A 26,371-nucleotide genomic window follows, 5' to 3' on the forward strand; every position below is an offset into this window, starting at 1 on the left:
ATGCCTGCACACACACACACACACACACACACACACACACACACACACACACACACACACACACACACACACACAAAGTGCAGGCCCTGCAGAATTAAATGCCAAGCAAGAAAGGTCACGAGTGAGTTCAACAGATAAGTTCAAATCTCTAGTGAACAGTACTAACCTAGCACACACGTCTCCAACCTTCAAATATGCATCCACAATAGATGATAGGAAAACGCAAAAATTAAAAAGGGCACAATTAGGTAAATATAAGTCATAAGGTTAGCACTGGTGGCATTTGTTCCTTCTGTTTACTTTCTTGTGCAAACAAATCAGGGTTCTCCCCACGGTGTTTGAGCGTAGCGCTGCCCTACACTTGAATTTCTACTTTGCTCTCAGAGATCATTGACTTGAGATTGTCTAGATACGCTCCAGATACCAGATAGCAAGTGCATGTGAAGGAAACGTAATCTTAATGATGTAATTTGCATGTTTAGAACCTACCTACTAAGTAAGCGGCTTGAAGCCAATACTGAATTGGTCTCGGAGCCCAACCGCTCTTGCACGTGAGGGGTGGGTGGGAGGGCGGAGAGAAAAAAGTGATAAAACCTAGTTCGAAAGAGGAGGGCTCTTCTTCGCTCAATTGCAACCGTGCCAATCTAAACCCACGCCTTGAGAAAGGCGGCCAATCGGTGATGAGCATGCTAATAGCAACGCAGCAGGATGACGTTAATGCGTCTGCAGGTGCAACAGCTAATGAGGTAAGTAATCACATTTACAGCTTTAAGGTGTTGGTGTGTGAGCACCTACGAGTGGCCGTCCAGTGTTGTCTGTTACCTAACTAGGAATGTCTTCTGAGCAATGCCTGACGATGAAGCCATTGCAGCTGCCGCGTTCAGCGTTTTGCCTCTGGTCGGCGTGCAGACTTTGAAGCCACTGCAGATGATTTCTCTTCACCTCCTTGTGTACGGCTTTGGAAAGTTGCTCATTTTCCATGTTCTCCCGTAATCGTTTGTGCCCGACTAGCAGCCAATGGCTTCCGGCAATATCCTGCAGATCCTGTGGTGCTTGTGGTAACTCCGTTGAAGTCGATGATGAGAGATCAGGTCGCTCCTATTAGAACAATATTATGGGTAGACCTCCCCTGTACAACAATGACCAAGTATACTCTAAAACGACATGAAACGTCAGAGTGCCATAACGAAGCTAAGATGCTGGAAGCTAGTCTCTGCATGTCTAGAGAAGATGGAGGGATACAGGAAGCGTTTGCAGCACTAATGGTTACTGATAGCCGACAGCCTGTAAACAACTAGTATAGACGATTTTCAGGGGCAAGTCTAATATATTGTTAATAGATTAGTATTGCAATTGAGACTTTGTCGTGACATCATTGGATGGGCGTGGTCTTAAGGGAGGGGCTAGTGCTACGCTTTCCTGAAGTCCTGGGGAGAACCCTGCAAATGATTGCATTTCTTGCACTTACTACCTCCCTGTTTGGTCCTGTGAACCAAGGCAATATTTGCCCTCTCTCACACTTTTGTCTTCTTGTTTCCTTATGCAACTCGAAGACCAATAAACAACAAAAATAATCAACAAAACACTTGTCCATGTCGTACTCTCTGTATGAAGTTACCACTGTATAAAACAGTTCTCCAAATACATAGTACCAGGGATTTAGCCAAGCATACTAAGGGTGGCGGGCCGCCATGCTTTACTTCTCAAAATGAGATGCCTGTCACACTTTGGGATTGACTGCCACGCCATGGGATCAAACATTCCAGGTGGAATTAGTGGCTCTGTTCACATTACAGCAAGGATAGGAACCACAAGTTTGCACTACATGTATTCACTGTGTCACTTTGACCTGTTACACTTACAGATAGTACTACTTATGGCCTCAGCAGGTGTGCTATTTACTGTGCTGGGAGGTCATATTGTTTCCCTGTTGTGTGCTCTAACAGATCTTATTACAAAGCATGATGACTAAACGGGAAGCATCATAATTAAAACAAGGATGTGGCATTTCTATATAACATACTTGTCCCTTACGAAACATTGCTATGAAAACAGCTAATTCTCTATCCCCAAAAATCATCGTAAAACAGCCAAGTTATTCAGACTAGATTTATTAATTAATAAGCAGAGGAAGTCACAAAAAACTCACCAGGGCTACGTTTTCAGCAACCATACAGTACCCACGTCAAACCCACACCTCTTACAAAGACCACGCCCCTTTTAAGAAAGCCCCGCCCTACCACCACGCTTTGCTGAAAACCTGCCTAGAACCCTGCATACTGGCAATTATTACCTGAGGCCTGGATATCCAGACAAGAGTATAGTAGTCGTGCAGCTTGCGACCGTATTTATACTCGATTAGCGCAAATGTAAATGAAGCTATTCCAACCAATAGATAAGTGGTGCAATTACCGACCAATAGACGAAGCTATTGGTTGGTAATTACACCACTTCATCTATAGCTAGAGAGTGAAGATGCTGGAGTCAGGCGCCATGCGATATGTGTAGCTGTACCTGACTTATAACATTTTGCTTGTTCCACAGTGTTTCTCCATAGTGGTTCTGCAGTCTAACAGCTTGAATTTTCAGTGTGCGTGGCTGAGCGGCCGCGATGTTGTTGCAAAAATCACTGTGTCATCTTCAACAGAAATTTGGCACTCCACTGAAATTTGGCAAGGGGACCGTGCACTGTCCATGACAGCACATCTGTTTGTCGGACGAAGCGATTGACCTGTAAGTACGCAAGTATGGAGCCGCTTTGTTTAGCTGAACGAATGCATTGGAAACCTTAGCTGAGACAAGTGGGTTGGGCTTAATTAAACCTCAGTATGCAAACATTATCACGTGACAAGATATGTGATTACTTAGACCAGCCAAGGCTTTAGCACTGCAATGTGCTTCTCTATTCATTAAAGCTATAAAACTTCTTATATACTATGATACGTGAACAATATATGAAGTCGCTAGGGGTCCGGCAGTCACATGTCAATGGTGCATGCCAAAACTATCAGCGTGACTCCAGTATCCCCAACCTGGTTTTGCATTTCTATACTGTACCAATTGGCTTGAATGGAGGTTTTAGAGCAAACGGGAGCAAAGTGACTGGTGGAGCTAGAGCACCCAACCGGCAGTATACCGTTCGCCACCCTTACCGGCATTGCCAACAGGAGTTGAGACAAATTCGTAGGGATGGTTAAATCCTGTCTACAGTCGGCAGCCGGTGTTACAAACAGTTTATGAGACAAGTTGGGGATACTGGAGACAGTACAGGAAGTGCCAGACTGCCGGCCACTGCCAACAATACATAATGCCACTGTAGAACTTCTCAACTGATTGTAGATTTCGTCTCTATTCTACAATAACCAGTGGAACATACAGCAATCCTAAGTTCGTCTGTACACCAAGTTCTAATTACACAACTACTCTTGTCTAGCCTATGTCTGACACTATAGTTCAAGTCACGCCTACAATTACCATATATGTACACGTCTACTGATTACTTTACCACACTCCTCCCTCCTAAATTTCTCAATATCGGATTGGGGGTCGTCGATTCTTGCGCGCGGGATATCTTCGTACTTGTTCTTCCTTAGGTTGGTCTTCGGTAAAAGTTGGTTCATGATTTGCCAATGGTTGTTCTGTACTAGTATCGTCCAGGGTTGACGTCGGTTCTTGTTCCGGATTTTCCTGTTGCTGCTCATTCTGAGAGTTAGTATTTCCTCGACTACTACTGACTTCTTGACTGACCCTTGATGGCTGTACTTGCTCCATTTCTGGAGTTGCTGCTTCACCCGTTCCGAGCTGTTGTTGTACACTCCTTGGATCTCCGGATAACAGATGATCAATGTGTACATACCGAGTCTGGCCTTCAACGTTGACCAAATAGTTTGTAGGTCCCAGCCGTTGTACGATGGTGCCACTTAACCAACGACCTCTACTGTCTTGCCTAAAATTCCAGACAGATACAACTTCTCCTGGCAATATTTCTCTGTTTTTCTCCGTGGCATAATGGAATTGTCCTTGTTGACGTTCCCTGACTTCCTGACCGGCATGTGGCTTCAGAATACTGAGCCTTGTTCTCAACTCACTTCATAAGCAATTCTGAAGGTGACTTCCCTGTAGTCGTGTTGGGTGTTGTTCGATACTTGAGGAGGAATAGGGATATTTAATGTTTTACCTGACCATTCGATGAGGGGTGGTACGGTGGTGTTAGCTGATGTTTAATTCCACACCATTTCATGAAGTTCTTGAAATTCGCTAGATTTGAATTGTGAACCATTGTCCGATACAATACGTTGGGGCAATCCGTGAGTACTGAATATTCTTCTCAGGGTTTCAATGGTCTTGCTTGCCGGCGCGTGATCACCCATCTCCTCAACCTCAATCCACTTGGAATGGGCATCCACCATGATCAAATATTGGTGTCCTTAATATTCAGCAAAATCTATATAAACTCTCTCTCAAGGAGAATTAGGATATATCCAAGGGTGAGTGATTGCAGTTGCCGGTTTGTTCCGTGGAGACTGGCAAACTTCACAGGCTTTGGTAACATCATCCAGCTTTTTATCTAGGTTAGGCCGCCACACAAAACTTCTAGCAACGGCCTTCATGCGATTACCTCCAAAATGATCTTCATGTAGTTTTTCCCTCACACGCTGTCGTAAGGTTGGTGGTATCACAACTCGTGATTCCCACAGGATGCATCCGTCCTCCATGAACAATTCATCTGCTCGCCTAGCATAAGGCTGTATCTCTGGGTCTACCTTTGGTTTCCAGCCTTGGAGTATATACCGTGACACCTTCGTCAGGGTGGGGTCAGACTGAGTGTCTCAAGTCACTTCTGCAGCAGACACAGGAAGTGTTTCACAATAATCCACCTTGAATAAGTCGTGGTTTGGGTCAATGACGTTGACATTTAAGGAAAGTCATGAAAGCATATCGGCTTACTTGTTCTGTTCACCGGCCTTGTACTCCAAATCGTAGTCATAAGCACCCAGTATCAGCATCCATCGCTGTAGCTTAGCTGCAGCTAGTGCAGGCACCCCTTGCTTTGAACCCAAAATCCTTGTCAGTGGCTTGTGATCAGTCACAAGAGTGAAACTTCGTCCAACAAGATATCTGTGAAAATGCCAAACTCCAAATATTAATGCAAGAGCTTCTCTCTCTACTTGAGCATAGCCTTTCTCAGTTGAAGACAGTGTCCTCGAAGCAAGGCGACTCGCCGTTCTGATCCATCTTCATACACATGAGTTAGACAAGCCCCAATGCCATATGAAGAGGCATCACACGACAACTTCACTGGAAGTGATAGGCTATAGTGTGCCAGGAAGTTAGAATTCAGGAGCTTGCTTTTGCTGACTCGAAAGCTTCTTCTTCCTTGTGAGTCCACTTCCACTGTTTACCCTTTTGCAACAATAAATGAAGTGGCTTCAAGGTATCACACAAGTTGGGCAAAAAGCGATTATAATAATAGAGTAATCCCAAAAAGGATTTCAATTCAGACACATTTGTAGGTGTTGGGGCCTCCTTGATTGCTCTAATTTTCTCTTGGGTAGGCCGTAAACCGCGTTGATCAACAATATGTTCGAGATACTGGACTTCCAACTTGTTGAATTCACATTTGTCACTTCGAAGTCGTACACCTGCCTGATCCAGTCTGTTGAGTACCTTCCTGGTACAATCGTCATGCTCCTTGTCAGAGTTGCCAGAGAACAAAATATCATCGTGAAAACAACAGACTCCAGGTAGGCCGCTCAAAATACAATCCATTGCCTTCTGAAATATACTAGCTGTTTTGATACCAAATGGTAGTCTGGTGAATGTGCAGAAGCCTTTGATAGTGTTGATTGTTAGGTACTGTTGACTGTCAATGTCAACTTCCATCTGTTGATAGGCTTGTCGAAGATCTAAGCGGGTGAATCTCTTTCCTCCAGCAAGTGTAGCAAAGAGGTCCTCGGCATTGGGAGTCGGATACTGACCATGGTCGAGGTACAGATGTATAGTCACCTTATAGTCACCGCAAAGGCGTATTCCTCCATCGGCCTTGCATACAATGACTATCAGTGACACCCAAGCACTCTGTTCGACAGGTTGAAGAATGTCCTCACTGACTAGACGATCAATCTCCTCACAGACCCTCTCCTGAAGTGCAAAAGGTACCGGTCTTGGTTTATAGAAGAGTGGCTTTGCGTCTGGAGACAGCTCAATTTTCGCCTTGAATTCCCGGAATTTGCCCATGCCTTCCTTGAATACGTTGGGGAACTCCCAAACTGCATCCAGGTGACCCTCATACTGGATGCCAAATAAGGTATTCCAGTCCAAGAAGATCTTCGTTAGCCATATCCTCCACAAGACAGCTGGTTTTCCTGGTGCGTCCACAACTACTAGCTTGTCACAAAATTCCTGCTCACCATAACGGACGGATACAGTTGCTTCGCCTTGTACTTTCAACAACTTGCCACAGCAGGACTGGAGCTTTACAGTGCTTTTCTGTAACTTGATATGGGCTACCTCTGCCTTGTACACATACACATCTTCAGAAATGACAGTGATGCTTGCCCCCGTGTCCACGATCATTTCAATGGATCTTCCAGCTATATCAACATTTACCTTAGAACTCTCCTTTCTGTTGAAGTTGTATATCGTGCATACATCCTCCTCGTCTACTTGGTACGTAGCCAGTGCTTTCACATTGCCTGATTTCCGGATAACGATGTGCCACTTCCCTTCCATTGCTTAGAGCCATTGCCTTTGCTACGACAGGCTTTGCCAATGTGTCCCGTCTTCTTGCAGATGTTGCACTGCCGGGACTTCATACGACACTTGTCAGCCATATGACCACGTTCCGCACAACGGTAACATGCCTTCTCAGACGATTCCTTCGTGGGAGGTCGCTCATCGGTACGTCGCAGTGCAAACGTCGTCTCCGGTTGGCTCCTTGGTGTGTGTCTCCAGGTGTCATGACGCATAGCTTGTGTCTCCTGACGTGCCATTTCGTGGGCTTGTGCCAATTTGACAGCGGACTCCAGAGTCAAAGCAGCCTCTGCTAAAAGCTTTTGCTGTACAGACTCAGCATGCAAACCAAACACGAATTGATCTCGCAAGGCTGTTGCCAGGTAAGCACCAAAGTCGCAATGTTTCACAAGCCGCCGCAATTCAGCGAGGTACGTTGCAATACTTTCACTTTCTCGTTGCTGACGCTTGTAGAAACGGAACCTTTCCGCAATGATAATCTTCTTTGGCTCAGTGTTCCTCAGTGTTGATACAATCTCATCTAGTCAAAGTTCCTGGACTGTTTTCGACCTTGCTAGATTCTTTAGCAGACTGTAGGTAGTGGCGCCAACTAACGACAGAAAGATTGCTGTACGTTGTGCCTCTTGGCCTTCCCCATCAGCGATGCCGTTTGCGATACAGAATAGCTGAAACCTCTCCTGATACTCCTCCACGCTCTCCGTACTCAGACGGTATTCTCCCAGCGTGCCATACTTGTTCTGCTGGCCATCGCCCACTATCCTCGTCGCCACTGTAGAACTTCTCAACTGATTGTGGATTACATCTCTTTATTCTACGATAACAGTGGAACATACAGCGATCCTAAGTTCGTCTGTACACCAAGTTTTAATTACACAACTACTCTTGTCTAGCCTATGTCTGGCACTATAGTTCAAGTCACGCCTATAATTACCATATATGTACAATTCTACTGATTTCTTTACCAAAGTCACCACAAGTCCCAATTACCTAAACATTCTTTTCAATATGTACTTCACACGGTAGCTAAACAATGCACATCACACACTGCAGAGTTGAATATAAGAAAAATTCTTGTCCGGCCAAGCAGCATTTAGACCACGCCCATTCTATCAAATTTTGAGCCCGCAAACAACACTTTATTTCTATTATTTGACATATATACAAAGCATGACAATAACCAGAACAACTTTGAGACAACATACCTGCAAGGCATCATTTATTGCGTTACAATAAAGTGAAAAAATTATAGAAACTCAAAAGACAAACAAACTTGAAAGTGCACTATAATTATGTAAGACAATAGCAGAACACTAACAGGAAAACCTAGTACAACGATGTGCAAAATTGTATTCAGTCAGACCCTTCTGGAAAACTATTTGTCGACATGGACTTAGAGCATTATGCCACACGTCCCAGTCGTCTAAACTAAAGCTGCTAGAGCTATCGTCTTGGGCCAACTCTCCAGTCTTTTTGTTCTGTATTGCTTTCTGAAACCTTGATTAGGACAGCGGTTGGTCTTGCATCCTTCCCACCACAGCTGAATAGCGGCGTCAGCATGAAAGCCTTCAAGTGATGGTCCTTCATGGTATACTGCCATAAGGTCAGACAAAGTCGTATTGCTCATGCTGGTGTGCCAGTCTGGACAGGTGTGAAGTATGTACCACACAGACTCACAGAACACCTTGCTGATGTGCAGACATTTTCTAGCCTACCTGACTACCTCCTCAACATGAAGAGCAAAAATAGTAACCCCTTTGCTTTCTAGTGGTTTGGCAAAACGAACAGCAAGAGCTTCTACAGCTTCTCTAACCTCTGCATTATCATCAATGTTCTCGTCTTCACTATCTTGCTCAGAAGTTTAAACATTAGGTTTTCTTCGCCATATTTCTTTCAAGAAAGGCAATTATATGACAAAGCAGTTTGGTGTCACACCAACCTAGTTGCTCCTTCATTCTATTATCAGGGCACACTAAATCCGTATTCACCTTTTCTGCACAGGTACTTAGTGTGCTGACAGAATAGTTTGCCAAAGGGGCCTCCTTGAAAGAAATCGTTTAGGATCTTTCCAGAATGTCTGAAAATTTTCAAAGAAACAGCAGTCACTGCTATGGCTTCAACAAGTTTGACAATGACAACTATTTAACACAGACGTTTCAATTTTAGTATGCAGCACGCGCGTTTGCGGGTTCCCACACTCTCGCCTACAGCCCCTGTGTCAGAACTCTTACCCGCCCTTCACTGAGTACATCCTGACCACAACTCAGAAAGGCAACATTCACAAATCAGAACGTTTGATTACTGTCTTGGGAACGCTGTTTCTACCAATTCATGTCCTCATATTTGGTGCTGTGCTATGCGCATTCTAGGTGAAAATTTGTATTTTACGGCAACTCACGTCTCAGTAACCCGTCTCACCACTTCGCACAGAAGCTTACTGTCTATGACCCCTTAAGTGTGAACTTTGAAAATCTGTAATATCTCCGCTGTTTTTGGACCTTCACGATGATCTCGGAATCGTTAGAAACCACCAGGTCTGGCATCTGTTTATTAAAATATTTAAGCCTTTCCTACAAAGGAAACCAAAGATAACACTTTTTCATATCAAGGACATATTAGCCAAGTAGAAATGGTTATTATCCAATTATCCTGTGAGATCAACGGATCATCAAATAGAACCGTTTACGATAATTGGTGTACCATGCTCTAATGAGCAAACCTGGTGTGACCTCTACCTCATTACTCACTTCCCAGTTTAGGCTTACGGGGGGGGGGGGGGGGGGAATACAAAGATAGTAGATGTACTGCAAGAAAATATACTCTCTGATAGTGCACATAGTCTGACTCATTAGTGTCCGGATCATGCCATTTGGGTGTGACCATTTGCGTAACCAATGTCCGGCCAACACTATATGGCCAGGCATGGACTTGTTTTGACCCAGACAATGTCCGGTGTCTGGGCATTATTCCCCTCTGCACACTGTGTCGTGTGTGTGTGTGTGTGTGTGTGTGTGTGTGTGTGTGTGTGTGTGCACGCGCACGTGTCACAAGCAAATGACCTCACTTCATGGCGGAAACTTCTTCTGCGATGCCGAAGCCCATAAATGGGTATTGGTGGAATTCCAGGTTCCTGGTGTGTGTGTGTGTGTGTGTGTGTGTGTGTGTGTGTGTGTTTGTTTGTGTGTGAGGTGCGATAGCTCAGTTAGTTAGAGAGTCATCTTACGAAGTGTTTACCTCCGGGACCTTGAAGGGTGGCAAGTTCAAGTCACAGTGATGGCAAGCTATGGCATAATTTCAATAAGCAAGAAACTAACAAGCATTTGCTTCTCTCGACTCAGAAGTATATATAAGTACCTGGTCATTGACTGGGGTCCTGGTGAGACTATGGGTGCTCACACCACAGTTGGCTTCACAAGTTGGTGCTCTTGCAAGTGCCTGGCCCGGCTTAACAACTGGGGCGTGACCTCTGAGAAGCAGCTCCTGACATTTAGGATTTTAGGTGTGTTGTGTTGTGTTGTGTGTGTGTGTGTGTGTGTGTGTGTGTGTGTGTGTGTGTGTGTGTGTGTGTGTGTGTGTGTGTGTGTGTGTGTGTGTGTTGCGATAACCTAACCTAAATGTCAGGAGCTGCCTCTCAGAGGTCCCCAAGCTGTTAAGCTGGGCCCTGTGTGCTACTCAGGAAACTCTAGCAGTGTTCTCCCCAGGCATCTCAAGGCCGCCATGTCTTGGCTAAATTTTACAAGGACACACCCATTCCCGCCATCCCTTGGCTAACGCCACCACGCCTTGACTTATGCCTGCCACACCTTACTATAAAACACCTGCTGTTGTTGTTGTTGTTATTGTGGAAAGTCCAAAAGCAACGTCATAGAGATCGCTATGTCCAAAATATACTTGTGACGTTGTTTCGAATCTGATCCGACATCATTAGGTGGCGTATTCGCCCACATTCCAATCTGTATGTGAGTCATGCCCTTGGCAGCCGTTTGTGCGTGGAGTTGTTATTGGTGCGTTGAGAGAATACAAAGTCGCAAGACAAAGTACATCAATGCGTCCAATTGTGTTGTTGAAGTGATAGCCCAATTTCTCGTTCTTCTAGTGGCGTTTTGGCACCCACAGAAGCTGATCTGGGAGGCGTTATCCTACATAGGATGTAAAACAATGAAGTGATTACAGACGCCAAAACGCGGTTGAACGGCATCGGCCCAAAGCCAAAGTTCGCGAAAGCATTGCTCAGGTTAGTGTAGACACGTTTGCAGTTTCAAAAAACTTGTAGATCTTGGCGAGCATGCCGATACGCTGCGCATGTCTTTAGCGTCGATATCGGCATGGAAAATTGTCACCAACTGCTTAGCGTACTTGTCTACTAGTGCTAAGTTACTAACTAAAGCTATTACAATTGATTTTGTGATTTGTATTGGCTTAGAATATATTGGGAGGCGCAAGTTTTCGACATGTATGCAGATTAGAAAGTAGCTCAGATGAAAAGCGGGGTGCTATAGGGTTTAGTGATAGCTTGCTTGTGTTGTACTCTGTCCAAGCATAGAATGTTGTACAGCTAACACTTTAGACCAAAACAAGCACCCTATGTTGCCCTAGCACTGCACTGAATGCCAGCAAACCTCACTCAGATGACCACACCCACATTTGAAACAACCACGCCCACAAGTGCATTCTATTTAGCCATGCCTACACCGCCACACCTTTGAGATATTCTGGGGAGAACACTGCTAGGCCTGCGCTAGCAAACTCCTGGAGCACCGACTTGTGGTGTGAGCACCCAAAGTCTCACTAGGACCCCAGTGGCTGAGGTCACGTCACAGCCGATGGCCGCTTAGGTCCCCAGTCAATGACCAGGTACTCATTTATACTCCTGAGTCGAGAAGCAATGGTGTTTTAGTTTCTTGCTTAATTAAGGAAATTATGCCATAGCTCGCCATCACTGTGACTTGCTAACCAACTGAGCTATCGCAACACACACACACACCACACACACACACACACACACACACACACACACACACACACACACACACAAACACACACACACACACACCACACACACACACACACACACACACACACACACACACACACACACACCACACAGACACACACAGACACACACGCACACACGCGCACACACACACACACACACACACACACACACACACACACACACACACACACACAAATAAAAACCGCAAATGGATAAGCAGCTGCCGTTCATTACCAGTGTGCGAAATAGTCTTTGACTGACCACCGGACATTATGTCCTGTCAATTTAAAATTTGCCGGACATTAAAGACGTATGGTCGGACATTCCAATCCTGGCAAATACTACTTATCACTTACAATTCATCATATATATATATATATATATATATATATATATATATATATATATCAATATATTTTCTCTATTCTACTATAGTTTCCCAACCCCAACCCGAACACAACTATCTCAAATTAATCCAAAAATATCTTCCCTACTGTCAAATGCTAGTCTCTCTAAAACCATCTTAAAATTATAAAGCCAAGTTTGATGGACAACTGTTGATGGAGGTGTGAGGTGGCTTGGCTAACAGTCAAGTGGTTATGTAGTGTTGATCTCTGTGCAATTGATTTCGAAACATTGAGGCTGTGACACGACCAAAGACCAAAAGTTTCAACCACAAGGGTTATATACATTCTTGCCGGGTCCAATGGACACCTGCTTGGGAGTAAAGACCTTGCAAAACCTCGAGGAGTGTAATAATGACACATTCAAGCAAACATGTACACACACTGATCTCACCACATCTTTTTCCAACATCTGAGTCCACCACACTGGATATACAAGCACAAGGAACAAAGTGGTCTGGGTGGAGGCATATGTTTCCCTATTCAGATCTAGTTGATGGCTACTGTAGTGGATCAATTCATGACAATTATCATGGGTTGCCGCAGTAATTCAAGGTTGGTACATGTGTCCATGTATTTGGGTTGCCAAACCAAATCTCTTGGAATACACTGCACGAACAGGTAGATAAAGGATACTTGCCACCACAGCTAGCTCGAGGATGCCTGACCAAGTGCCTAGATGACACTTTGATGTTGCATGCTTTTGATAAAAGAGTCATATGCATGCAATTAGTACAACCCACCTGACAAATTATTAAAGAAAGTCTGACTAAAAAGTGGCCATTGTTTGAGATAGCAATGAAGAGAGAGACAGACTTTCATCACTTCCTCGACTCTGCCCTGCATAGCTACAAACCCATTCGTGTAAATTTCTGCATGCACGGTCTCACAAAGCCAGCCCCTCCCCCTTTTCACTTCCGTTGGCGTGTCGTAGCTACCCAGTGAGTTTTGAAACGTCATCTTTGTCCGCATATGTGCCATACCTCTAGACGTGGAAACTGCAATCGTTCCAAGAACATGCACTACGCAACGATAGTGGCAGTTTTTTTAAGTTCAGGACTTCATGCTATCCACCAACCTAATCATCTTCAAGTTCTTATAGCCCCTACACGCAAGTATCTCTGAGTTACCTATCCTGCTGCGATCACGGTGTACGGCCCGTGGCTGTCTGCTGCATTTTTGTTGCGCACCTCGGAGCCCCAGCGTGTGTACTTGAGCGCCTACATCCGGGATTTGACAAAATTCACGTTCAGCTAAACAGAACGTACGTACACGTACAACGCATGGCTGTTTGCATTTGTTTCGTGTGCGAACTGCGAAAACTACATTTGTTGACATGACACTGGGATGCAAGGATGTGGGTTGCTCATACGGAATTCCACACCTGCTGCTACGCCACCGGACAAAATGTCCGGCGAAATCAGGAGTGGCCAGACAAATGCTTCGTTCGATCGGTAAATGTCCAATGTCCGGCCGTTATTTCACACACTGATTACGGTTATGCCCCCAGCCAGATGGCTGGGTTCCTGTGCACTACGTAAGAGCTATGGGCCGTGCTGAGCAATCTCCTGGAGCCTGGCCGGGTACTCACAGGAGCACCGACTGCGACGCCAACTGTGGTGTAGGCACCTGAAGTCCCACAAGGACCCCAGTGGCTGATGGACTTTGTCGCAGTCGGGGGTTTTGCCACCCCAGTCAATGACCAGGTACTCATTTATACTCCTGAGTCAAGAGAGACAATTGTGCGTAAGGTTCTTGCCCAAGGAAATTACACCATAGCTCACCATCACTGTGACTTGAACCTGCAAGGTCCCGGATGTGATCACTCCATAAGATGACTCTCTAACCAACTCACTCACACACACACACACACACACACACACACACACACACACACACACACACACACGTGCACACACACACATGCACACACACACACACACGTGCGCACGCACACACACACACACACACACACACACACACACACACACACACACACACACACACACCAGTTCACACTAACCTGTGGGTTCCAGTCACTGTCAAATAAAATGACAGTATCAGCACTTGCCAAATTGATTCCCAGTCCTCCTGCTCTTGTGCTTAAAAGAAATAGAAACTTCTCACTACCTGGAGCATTGAATGAATCAATTGAAAGTTGCCGCTCTTCATGTGGAGTTGACCCATCCAATCTACAATAGTTGTACTCACGCCAAATCATATAGTCTTCCAAGATATCCAACAGCCTGCAATACAGAAGAATGCAGATGTAACACACTTGCCAGATCAAAGACCAAAAAATTTAAATGTACACAAAGATGTCTCAACAACCTGGTCATTTGACTAAATACTAGAACTCTTGATCCTTGCTCTTCTAGTTTAGGCAACAGCTTGTCCAACACAACCAATTTGCCTGAGTTCTCCACTAAATGGTAGTCTGTTGTGTATGGTGGTCCTGGCTCAGCTCCATCAAATAGGTAAGGGTGATTTGCACATTTCCTGAGCTGCATCAAAATGTTAAGAAGACGCATCTTGTCAACCTTGCCAGCTCCATTAACAATGTCAATGTCCTTCATAAGAATCTTTGTGTACCTACAGACACAACCAAATCTAAACATCCAGCAGCTGAAGAAAGGCTAGATATCAAAGATACATAACGGTACGACATACGACAACGTCCCATCAAATGTGTTGTTTGTCTGACCAAATACTGCACCAGCGTTGAGACATGTTTGGACAAAACACCCATCAGTATGCATATATGATAGTGTAAACCTGGTCTCTTAGCATGTGACGGCCTTTCCAATCGTGTAACTGTTAATTTCATGAACTTAGGTGCCTCCTAGCATGCTTTATCCTGAGAAAACCTCAGTTGCCTTTAACGCCATTTCTCGCTTGGAAGTCGATTGTCAAAAATTACATGCAAAATGGCTACAGTAGGGGAGGCACTTAATTAGACATCTAACACCATACAAGAATGTCCTACCTAGGCTCAGTCTGTCCAAGCCAAAACAATTCCCTATTTTCCACACTGTGTATGTACCTAAACCAGTCATGCAAATGCCAGAGACAAGAAAGGTGGATGGACATAGCAGCACACTCAGAGACAGACACTAACACATATACAGACAATAAACTTACAAGATAGACAGACAAGAATAACAAAGTATAACGAAACCATGCATGATCAGCGCATAAAACAAAATTGCAAGACTGTCTAAACATTATGTCCAAATAACCATATAAGTGGTCAAACTGCTATTGAATTAGTTTAAATATTCTTGTAAGTTCAAGCAAAAGTGTCAAGTGTGAATTTCCAAACAATTCTTCGTATTAAAGGCATAACAAACAGTGGCCCAATGTTAATTAATATAATGCAGTAGATTCACCACCAAGTATCAATACACAGCTGTCTAAACACAAAATTAGATAACTGACAAAACTGACTAAAGTAAAAACAACTAATTAGTACTTCCAAAATAAATTAGTTTGCCATAAATATATATGACTGCTTTGTTAGAAATTAAGGTGTCAAACAACTGCTGGCAAAGAAGGCTTGCAAACACAGCCTGGCCACAACTGGACCAGCTGGACTGATTCTAGTCTCAAAATGTTCTTCACACTGCGGTACGAGATTGACAATAAAAATACTATGTAGACCACATCGGTTGCAATGTTGTGACATAGGGCCATAGATTAGATGACACGAATACATGATCACAATTTCCAAGATACAAAGTTGCAAACTAAACTGTAATGCACGTCTTCTTCGGTGGACACATTAAACAAGCCAGAATTTGAAAACAGCTAATCACCACCGATAGCAAAGCTACCTTCAAGAAACAGAAAAGTTGAATGACAACTTACAGCTTTTAGAGGCAGCAAACAAACCACAATGATCATAAAAGAGTTAAGCACATCAGACTAATTTTACCATTGCCCAACAAAGTGATTTACACATGACAAACAGACTATCGAAGACCAGCTGTCTACTAAACTCTTTCCAGTCAAGCACTGACAACTTCTTTCAACCACAACATATAGCAAACATAAGCAACACAAGAAATCAAACACATGCTAACTTTAGTAGTCGTTCAAAATTATCAACATTTTCACACGCTTCCAATATCCCCTCCCCTCTCCAAAGTCTTCACAATATTGTTGATGCGCAACCATGCATTGAAAGACACGACAATATTTAGCCAGACCACAGTACCGTATTGGCTTTTATCACATGGAAGGTTGACATTTAATGGGCACATGCAACGATACCTCAATGAAATACTCACTTATACTACTGAGACGTTGTTGGTCAGCCTCACTGAAAGACACCTTCCGCAGTTGTGGGAAACCAAGACAATGTCCTGAATGCTCATTATCAAGGGTAATCATGCAGTTCTTCCATTCCAGTTGACCCTTTCTAATGACATCAACTGCAATTTTCTTGTCATTGGACCTGGTTATGGACAAAAAGGAAACCGTTGAGAAAATTCGTGGTAGAGGCAACTGGAGTGTTTTATAAACCACTGCTGTCGTTAGAACAAACTCACAATATGCTCTGTGTATCACTACATTCGCAAGTTCCATATGCACGGGTGAATGGCACGTGAACACTGCTTGATGTGCTCCAGTCATGAAACAGAAATTGGACTGTGAAGACACTCTTCAGGCATTTCCTACTAATCAACATTCTATAAAGCATACGAGGTGATTACCCTTCATCCCTAGTGTGCGCTTTGTACGCTCATGAAATCGTTGATACCTTTCAACAACCCTTACCACAAAAGTTGTTGTAGTAGCAAACTTTCACCATGCCTACAAGCACACATAGATGTTGCTGCCCCGTGGACTCTCAGTTACTTATCCACACAAATATTCAAATATCAATTGCATGGCATGATGCACATACAAGAGTTCAAGCCCTGCTTGGCATTCCAAGCTGATGGGAAACACGTAATAAAGACAACAAATATAAACTAGAGCTACTATGCTTGCTGCAGAACTCAATGGAGCTATTTAGTGGTTAGACAAGAAACTAATCGTTTAAAGAAGCACATCACCCATTGATGCACGCGCAGTAGTGTGCAGTAGATGTTAACGTACATTAAGGCCTTGGGCTGCAAACTGAACGCTTGCTGTGTTGTGCGGCGCATTGTTTTGGTCTTGCTTCCCAAGGCCAATTACGAGAGCACAAAAGAGACAGGTCTAAACACTTCAGGCAACTCTAACAGTGAAAGAGAACAAGTTACAGTTCATAAGCGACTCAGTCGTTCGTATGTTGTAGACTCCACATGATCGTCTTGAGCGACTTGCAATCGTTTTTTGCGCTTTCCTCCGTGTTTCTTTCTACAAATGGAGGCCATACTACAGTACAAAAGGGCTTGTGTGATGTGAAAAACACACAGAAACGTGCGACACCGCACATAATCACGTGACACAAAGTGCCTTCATTCTACAGACGAACCATCGCCGTATGTGTGCTTTCTGCCGATGATTGAAGGTGAGACAGTGATGCAAAAGCACAAGTTTACACGAAGTGGTAAAACAAAACCTACACATAATGGATGTTATTCGAAGAAATGTCTCGCACGATGTTGTTTTTTGCGTTATCATAATGCTCAGCTATCAAGCTTGCTCTGAAATAGCGCCAAACTTCCCAACTTGAAAAAAGACCAGAAACAATTAGCCAATGCGCATGCGTCAATTGGTGAAGTGCTCCTTTAATGTAGTACGAACTATAAGCAAGAATTTACCTGTAGAGAGTTCTACTGTTCCACCTAAGTTTGATCAACTAGACATCTTATCAAAATACTGAATACTGTTGTACATGATCACACAAACAAATCGTGTTTGATAACGTCAAACATCCAACTGCTTTTTCCAATACTCTCTAACGAAGGTAGTGTGATGGGTAAAAGGTCATTCATAATGACTAAAGCAGTGTCTTTAATTTTTAAGACATTACACGATATCTAGCCTGTACACGAGCTCTTATAATGCGCACTTGTATGTAGGTCAGCACAGATCAGTCCCAAAGTCACCTCGCTTGGGTTGGCTCGCTCTTGAATTGCAGAGTGCATGCAGGCCAAGCCGAACCCAGCTGAGCTGATCTGGACTGGCCCACCTTAAACTTCCATGCCAGCACAGTTTGCTCAACTTGGGTCAGCTCACATTCACTGTGTAACTGATAACCGAGGCAAGCTGGAAATAGGAGCATCTTCATTCTGCAAACGTCGACAAAATCCCGTCAAACACTTATGAGACTGATATCAATATCGTCTTCTACATAACAAGCATGACCTCCTGGAAAGTCTATTAGTTGCATGTCATCATCGATCCTTAAACACACAAACTTGAAAGCTGCCCGTGCTCACATTCTGCATCGTAAATCCTCCTGTTGCACTGACTCTTCATCTTGCTTCTTGCATTGCATTATCAAATTTATGAATCAGCTTCAATAAACAGAACATGGCAACAAGTTGCAATATAGTCACTACATGTGCTTTATAATTATATATATATATATATATATATATATATATATATATATATATATATATACATATATATTTTTTTTTGAGTGACACCCATATATTTGTATATAATACAGATAACACAAATAACACATGTCCGCCCATATATATTGCAGTTGGTTAGACTGTTCCCTGAATTGATGAAATAACCAAGAACTCTTCTTGATTCTCTTGGGGTACTATCAGAAGTGCTTCATAGTCGTCAGCATTTCAACTTCTGCACTATTACGTTCTAATATAAAAGAATCTGAAAATCTCTCTTCTGGGCAAAGTCATGCCCCTTTCATTTCAAGCTTCGGCTGTGCCACATTCAGGTTTGCCTATCTGCAGACACCCACATCAGTTGCAACAATGGCTTAGCGTCTGTGGCATAATACCAATTGATCTGTGATTAACTTCTGTAAGACATTATGTGCTGTTTCCAGTAGGTAATACTACGTTGTTCAAGTAGCCATAAAGCATATTGTAGTCTGTTGTTTTGTTATACTCACCATTCTCTCTGCATTCTGCTGAGACCAACATACAGCTTGGTTTCCTTCTTCGGAGGAAGAGCACGCTCAACATCAGATTTCAACCGCCTCAAGAGAAATGGACGCAACACCTAAATAAAATCTGATCAAAGAAGTTGTCCAATACACTACACAATGTACAAACCGCATGTAGTCGGCCAACAAGTTGTGTGTTGTCTTCTAGCTTTGCTGCATCAAACCAAGCATCAAAATCCTACACGCAAATAACAGTTAACAGCTTCAAAACGTTCAAAAAGTGTGGCTTACTTCTGATGAGTTAAAGACATCAGGCAGTAGAAAGTTTAGAAGAGACCACAGCTCATGCAAATTGTTCTGAAGAGGTGTTCCAGTCAGCAGTAAACGATTAGCAGAGCGAAACTGCCTCACAATCTCAGAGAGCTAAAAGCAATGAATATCGATCCTATCAGCCATCCAATTAACAACCCTAAATGCCTCTTCCTAATGAATAGCATTTGCTGCCTTGTGTATAATAGTTTCTGATTATTGATTTGTCTGCATTGTATCTGTCTGTAAATTTACCTACTCGCTAGTTTGTCCATTCGACCATCTTCAGTTTGTTTACCTGCCTGCCTGTTAGATCCCAGGGACACGTGGCACCAAATCATGTTTTGAAATTATCTGCTTGGTGTATGCTTAGTACCAAATGCTACAAAAATCAAAGAAACATTGGTCGTACCTCAGAACTTCCAAGATGTCAACTGCTTTCATCAATTCAAAATATTGATATCAACTTAAAAAACATCAGTGAACAACAACTTGACATTTAAACCCACTTCAAAAGAAAATCCAAACGACCCATGCTGCTTTAATCCTAGATGTGACTCTGAGTATGTCCTACAGCAATCCTAACTTTAAGCAACCAAGTACCAGTCCAGGCCACACTAAATAGCTTCATGCATTGAACATCAGCTTGTTCATGAGGTAGTGCCAAAAGAAGAGAAAACAAAACTCATAAATTGCTATATGTATGCTGCCTTCCAATTGCTCTTGGCAAAATTAATGACAACAAGTTGATTTCACATTTAACCATCATCATGTTAGTAGACCTTTTGCATCCTTGTGAAAACCTAGCCTTGAGTCAATCTTCAAGATCTATCACGCAAGCTATAGATGTAAGCCCACTAAACATCTACTGCTGCTTGTTCTATTTGCTCATGACATTGTGCTGGTAGTCAATTCACCTAAAAGTGCCAGGAACTGTTCAAACAATCAAATAAGTTCTAAACTAGACTAAAATCAAAGCAAAGACAGTTAAGTGTCGATCAATGGCTCTCTGCAAATGACAACAAGTGCCTTTTCTAGCTCCAACCACAACATATCTGACAACTAAATTGTCACCATTTGAGACTGCTCAGATCTTGCTAATGCAAAGTGTGGACACATAGCCATTAAAATGAGAGAAACACTACCGAAGCAACCAGACTGGCCATATGCGCAAAGTACACAAATAAAATTTCTCCAACATGAATAAAATGTAACCTTAAACCACTGGCCACATATCATTTGGTCCAATCTCTCTTACAGTGCAGCTCACCAAATTCCATAGATTTCACCAACTACCAAGGTTCAGGGGCGGATGGAGGAATTTCTATAGGGGTCCATATTTAAAATTGGTGTGGCCATTAGCTTTATTCCTATGCATTGTCTAGATATATGATATTGATCAATGACAGATGTGATATTAAATTAGGTGTTGAATGTTCTTTGCAGATTGCTATATGTAGTAATAATGGCATAAGCTCCTGCGGCTGCCTCTTGCTAATACTGGAATTTGTCATGAAGACTTCTTTTAACTTCCCTCTATCACAACATGCTTTTTGAAGACTTCGAAATGGTTTCGTAACGAAACTACCTTCACAGGGGCTGTTGAAGATGAAATTGGTACACAAAACTTGTTCAGACGACCACTTGTTGCCTGACTATAAACAAGCCATCTATATTAGTTCAGCCATGCATGACTAAAATTATGAGACATCAGCAATTTCTTCTTTGTCCCTTCCCATGGTCACCTTAATTCTGATTATATCTTCTTCAGTTCTTGTCTTGTTAACATATGTATGATGCTTCAAAAAGCAGAAGCATATATGGCTAATAGATTCATTGAGTTAATTCAACTCGACCTTCAATTATATCTCCAACGTCATAGCCTGCATGAGACTGCAAAGAAAGCAATTTCACATACAAGCACAAACCCATGCAAATGACATGACAAACAGACCTCCAGTTTCACTAATTTTTCCGGTAGAATGTCCCTCTGCTACTGTCAACAAAGACTCCAAACATTCGTTCGTGAAAGTCAAACTATACAACTACTGTCCCTTTCTCACATTTTCTGTCTGTGACAGGTTCTCTACACCTGTTGTAGACTGTGCACCGTTCTGATTCCCTTAATTCTGTCGTTGCTCTCTATATAGTGCCATGACTGGCCAGGTTATGATCTTGTTTTGGGATTCTCGGGAGCCCTTTTCGGTAACCTGCCTGCTATGATTGCCAGAATCAACTTGGCATTGCCCAGAATCAGAAACACAGAAAAACTGTTGCATCTTGGTCTAAATTGGTTTCAAACTATTAAAGCTCGCAGCAAGACTTGGTGGGCATAGCAAAAATGACAATCAATGAACAAAAGGAACAAAGTAATTAGGCCGGAACCAGCTGTCAGCTATGTGTTGTACAATACTTTTGGGTTGTAGACATAATATCAATGGGAAAGTAGTTCCATTAATTCCATACATACTGAATGTACTCTAGTATTAAAAAGCAATCAAATTCTCTTATTATACATTGGCAAACCAAACTCACTGGTGCTCCAACAGCCATAGACAAGCTGTGTGCGTGTATTACTAATGCTCAGGGCTGCAAGTAGTCTGAATTTCAACTTGCACTGCTTGTCTGTATGAGTCCTCAAGTGAAACTAGACTTCAAGGCTTTAGAGAACACAACATTAGAATCATTCTTCAGAGTACAGAGATGTAGTGATTCTGGAAACAGAAAATCAAGGCAACAGCTCTCTCGCTGCAAAAGTATGTTCGCATAGTGACAACTGTTTAATCATAGTTCTGCTGCAGTTCGTAGACGCAATTCCTGATGTACTGTAGATCTGATAATAGTTGGCCTCTGGAGGTGGGGTCCTGACCACCTAGAGACCTCTCCTAAATCCGGCCTTGAGGTTTAGTATGCCAGTATTAAATTTAAGGCAACAGCTATAAAGAACTGTCAGCAAAAGTACAAATATTTGTAACAAAAGACACAGGTTTAGCTACTGCCTACAATATCTGTCAATCTCTGTGACCTTCCATTTTTGATCTCTCAAGTCTGTCATCCATTGATCTGTCACTATCTGTATACCCGCATTTATGTCCACTGGTGTTTAAGCTGCAAGTCTGTCTATCTGTCTATCCATCCTGTTTTCTATCTTTCTGCTTAAATGCTGCAATTACTTTTGACTTCTCGTTTTTGATCCTGTGGGCCTCATCAATAACAACATATCTCCACTTGAATTTCTTGAATGATGCCTTTTCAATCAAAATCATCTCATATGATGTCACACAAACATCCCACTTTCCTGGCAAGAAAGTGCTGCGAATGAATTGAGCTCTGGCTTCCTTATTGCCAATAAGACAAACTACATCGACTGAAGGGCACCATCTTTTAAATTCACTCATCCAATTGGCAAGAGTTGATTTAGGAACAATTATAATGTGAGGACCATGAATGTTCTTGTAGTTTTTGAGATACCCAAGAAATGAGATGGTTTCTAGAGTCTTACCAAGACCCATTTCATCAGCCAGAATTCCTACACATAACATACAAACACTTATAATTCTATAAGTTGATGCATTACTCATGTAAACACTACTATTCTGCAGGGTTTCCCCTAGACATCACCTCAAAAGGGGGCATGTGATCAATATCAATTAATAATCTTATTGCATTCAAGAAACCATATGTAGCAACTCTAGGATACTGGTGATCATGTTTCTATAGCACACAGAACTCTCACATATCAAACCAAATTTACAGACGTGTAGTGTTGTGTCTAAAAGCACTTTAATGCTTTGCTTTCACTTGAGGCTATGTAGTACAGTGACAAAAACTTCATCTATACCGGTACCCATCACTTCTACAAGAGTAGGGTGTTCTTACTATCAATTTGTTCAACTATCTGACATCATGCAAGTTAGGCAACCCAGTTGTGGCGAGCCATTGACTGCCTAGTCAAGCTTGGTCTAGCTCCCCTTGATAGCATTTACATACTACTTGACCCAGAACAGTCCAGGCTGTGGTGGGTGAACTTTTCTGTGCCAACATGGTACTTCTAAAAGCATTGTCTACGGTCTTTGCAACTCATTTCTTAGCTAATACCAATACATAAACTTACAACAAAGATTAGATTACAAACGTATCTGGACTAATCTCACCGGCCTCTGAAGTTACATTTTCTGCTGGGCTAAGACATTACTCTTCATGTCTTTTGATAATGGGAACTTTAGATGTAATTACCATAGTATATATAGTATTGCCCCATCGATACAAAATTATTCACAAAATGCTCTTGTTTCACAACAAACTGAGACAAATGTTTCATAATCAAAGTTGTTGTACTGTGATGTAGAATTCTCCAAATAGCTGACATTGTGTACATTACAAAAAATACATACACAGAATGTTAACAGCCATTAAAGTGCATACCAATCTACACAATATAAACGAAACAATACCTATTTTTAGAAGTTCATTGTACCTGTTTTACTCTGTGTCAAGAAGTCTCTGTAAGTGTAACCTTACAAAACAACTACAGTCAGTGTTCAGCTAAGCCTACACAAAAGCTTTCAATTGTCACAGAATCAATACAACAGGCAAACAATAACTAGGTAGCACGAATCTAATTCCAGCTTGAACTGTTATTGTAAATTACACTGCTGGTAAATGTTTAGGAGTCATCCATAATTGTCAACATTTACTCAAGCATACAAAGGGTACTTTCTGCATCCCCCTCCCGCTCCCCCAAGCGTACATAAAAATGTTGGTCATAAAGCTATTTCTAATGTACCATGGTATTAAACTAATTAAATAATTAGAAACCCTTTTGAAGATTGATATGCACATTTCGTTGATCTGGCCAGCAGTCTCCATTGTCGTACGTGTTACAATGACAAAGACAAAGACAGGCTGGCAAAGACAAAGACGAGCTGGCAAAGACAAAAGGGTTCACAAACTGCTGCTATCTGCATGTTCGCCAGTGTTTTATGAACAGCCCAAGGTCTCTTAAATAGGTCTGTTAGTACCTACCGTAGAGTACCTACCGTAGAGTACCTACCGTCCCATACCAAGAACGCTTCAAACATGTGTAACGAACACTTAGCGTGCACTATACGAGTCATACACTTGCGACGGATAGTTACAAACATAGATACATAGATACAACATACGTACACGTAAATGCAATACCCTAATGTCAGTATCACTTCCTATTTACTTCTGAACCAAAAGAAACTATCAACATTCTATACTCCACCCCAAAAACGTACAACTACTCCTACCTCTCCCCCCCAGAGTACGCTTTGTACGCTTGAGTAAATGTCGACAATTATGGATGACCCCTTAGATTGTCTATTACCAATGGTCTGACCCTAGAAAACCAATTAGTGTCTAACAGTAAATCAAAGCAATAAACAGAGTCTAGAGAATCATATCTTTTTATCTATTAGAGCGTACATATATATACATATACATATACATATATATATATATATATATATATATATATATATATATATATGCTTATAAAACATTCTATATCTTAGTGGTATGAATTAAAGGAGAACGCCCATGCTAATACAAGTTAATGTTTAATCAAAGTACTAGTTGCCACAACTCCATTCGCACAACTTTTGTCAGGTGAGAGAAACAAGAGAAAAACAAGAAGGCAAACTTGGAGCATGTTACATGAGCACCTCCATCTTAGATGACAAGAAGAGGACAATGGAAACTATCCCTACGTATAACTCTGAACCTGTTAGAAATACTGGAGCAGTGTCAGAAAGTGAGTCTGGCGCTAGTCACAACGATTACCAAACACCTCTTATCCCTGATATATGTACGGAATGAACAGAAACCCCAACTGGTTTTGGTCCACTCCCCAACATAAAACTTAGTAATACATCATAGTGTCATCTAACAAAGAAAACGCAAGATCATGCTCTAATGTAATTCTCCTTAAAATTAACTTTTGCATTGTAAAAATCGGCAACGAGTTGTTCAGACGATTCCCCGTATGTACACAATGTCTTACTCTCTCGAAGTAACTACTTTAGGTTTAACCATACCAAGTGCTCCTAACGCACCCAAAATTCAGCGAGACATTATCTATGAACTAATTTAAGAAGGGTCTCCTTCTGAGGCTCCACGGTTGTATTGACACAGTTGATACTTGCGTGATAACTTTGGAGTCCCAGTTTGCTTTAGTCAATAAATCACAACTTGACACCATATGTCTCACAATCCTTACCTTGAAATGTGCACAGGTATCAGTCTTCCTTGCTAACCAACAATCAGAGTTACGCTAATGCCACATATGGATACTAAACACACCCACACAGGTAATTTCAATGCTTTATTTCTTTGTGTCATGAAGTGACAGCTTTCATCTGAGAGATAGTTGATTTTGGTGAGAGTTCCCCTTTAACCGATAATTGTTCAGAAAGATTCCAAAGAGCTTGATTCAAACTAGTCCCAGAGAACGTCGTTGTTTTCAAAGCTATAGTTTTTAGAGTCTCAAGACTGGCCGGAGTCCAATATCCCAAACTTTCTATAAAGATAGGAAAGAAATCTGCTCCACATCAAGTCACATTAAACTCATGTCTCTCGTCTTTTTCCATTTTCTCCAGCATTTCTGGCTGCACCAGCTTCAATGGCAGCAGTGCAGACAAAACGTGGTTGCAATGAACTACGGACAGTAATATCAAAAAAGTTGGGTTCCCATTAAGGAAGTCTGAATGACAGTGGTGTTCCCAGAATTTCTGAAAGGCCGGGCAGAAATAACCACGCCCACCTTATATTTTGGCCCCGCCCATTCCGATTTTTATGATCGACCCACAAAAGCTTTGATGCAGGTTTGCTTACACTGACATGCCACAAACTGTTGTCACAGAATGCTCA

At 42.4% G+C, this 26,371-nt stretch overlaps 2 protein-coding genes across 2 annotated transcripts in view; both read right to left on the reverse strand.

Annotated features, from left to right (window-relative positions):
* Nucleotides 1–4,834: 4,834 nt before the first annotated feature.
* On the reverse strand, nt 4,835–6,598 carry LOC134189859 (uncharacterized protein K02A2.6-like). The gene is made up of 4 exons (XM_062658254.1): nt 5,360–6,598; nt 5,169–5,312; nt 4,948–5,118; nt 4,835–4,877 (listed from the first exon to the last, which is right to left on the reverse strand). The coding sequence occupies exons 1-4, from the start codon at nt 6,574–6,576 to the stop codon at nt 4,835–4,837; spliced, it is 1,575 nt and encodes a 524-aa protein (XP_062514238.1). The 5' UTR covers nt 6,577–6,598.
* An 88-nt stretch (nt 6,599–6,686) lies between these two features.
* Nucleotides 6,687–26,371, reverse strand: part of LOC134189861 (SWI/SNF-related matrix-associated actin-dependent regulator of chromatin subfamily A member 5-like) — a 30,050-nt gene continuing 10,365 nt past the window's right edge. The window contains exons 4-11 of the mRNA XM_062658257.1: nt 22,651–23,006; nt 19,460–19,591; nt 19,338–19,406; nt 19,175–19,284; nt 14,482–14,742; nt 14,174–14,396; nt 7,367–7,538; nt 6,687–7,273 (exon numbers count right to left, since the gene is read on the reverse strand). Coding sequence (XP_062514241.1) covers nt 6,687–7,273; nt 7,367–7,538; nt 14,174–14,396; nt 14,482–14,742; nt 19,175–19,284; nt 19,338–19,406; nt 19,460–19,591; nt 22,651–23,006 — 1,910 coding nt within the window. The remainder of the gene's footprint in view (nt 7,274–7,366; nt 7,539–14,173; nt 14,397–14,481; nt 14,743–19,174; nt 19,285–19,337; nt 19,407–19,459; nt 19,592–22,650; nt 23,007–26,371) is intronic.

Source organism: Corticium candelabrum, chromosome 14 (genome assembly GCF_963422355.1).
Source record: "Corticium candelabrum chromosome 14, ooCorCand1.1, whole genome shotgun sequence".
NCBI classification, from domain to species: Eukaryota; Metazoa; Porifera; class Homoscleromorpha; order Homosclerophorida; family Plakinidae; genus Corticium; species Corticium candelabrum.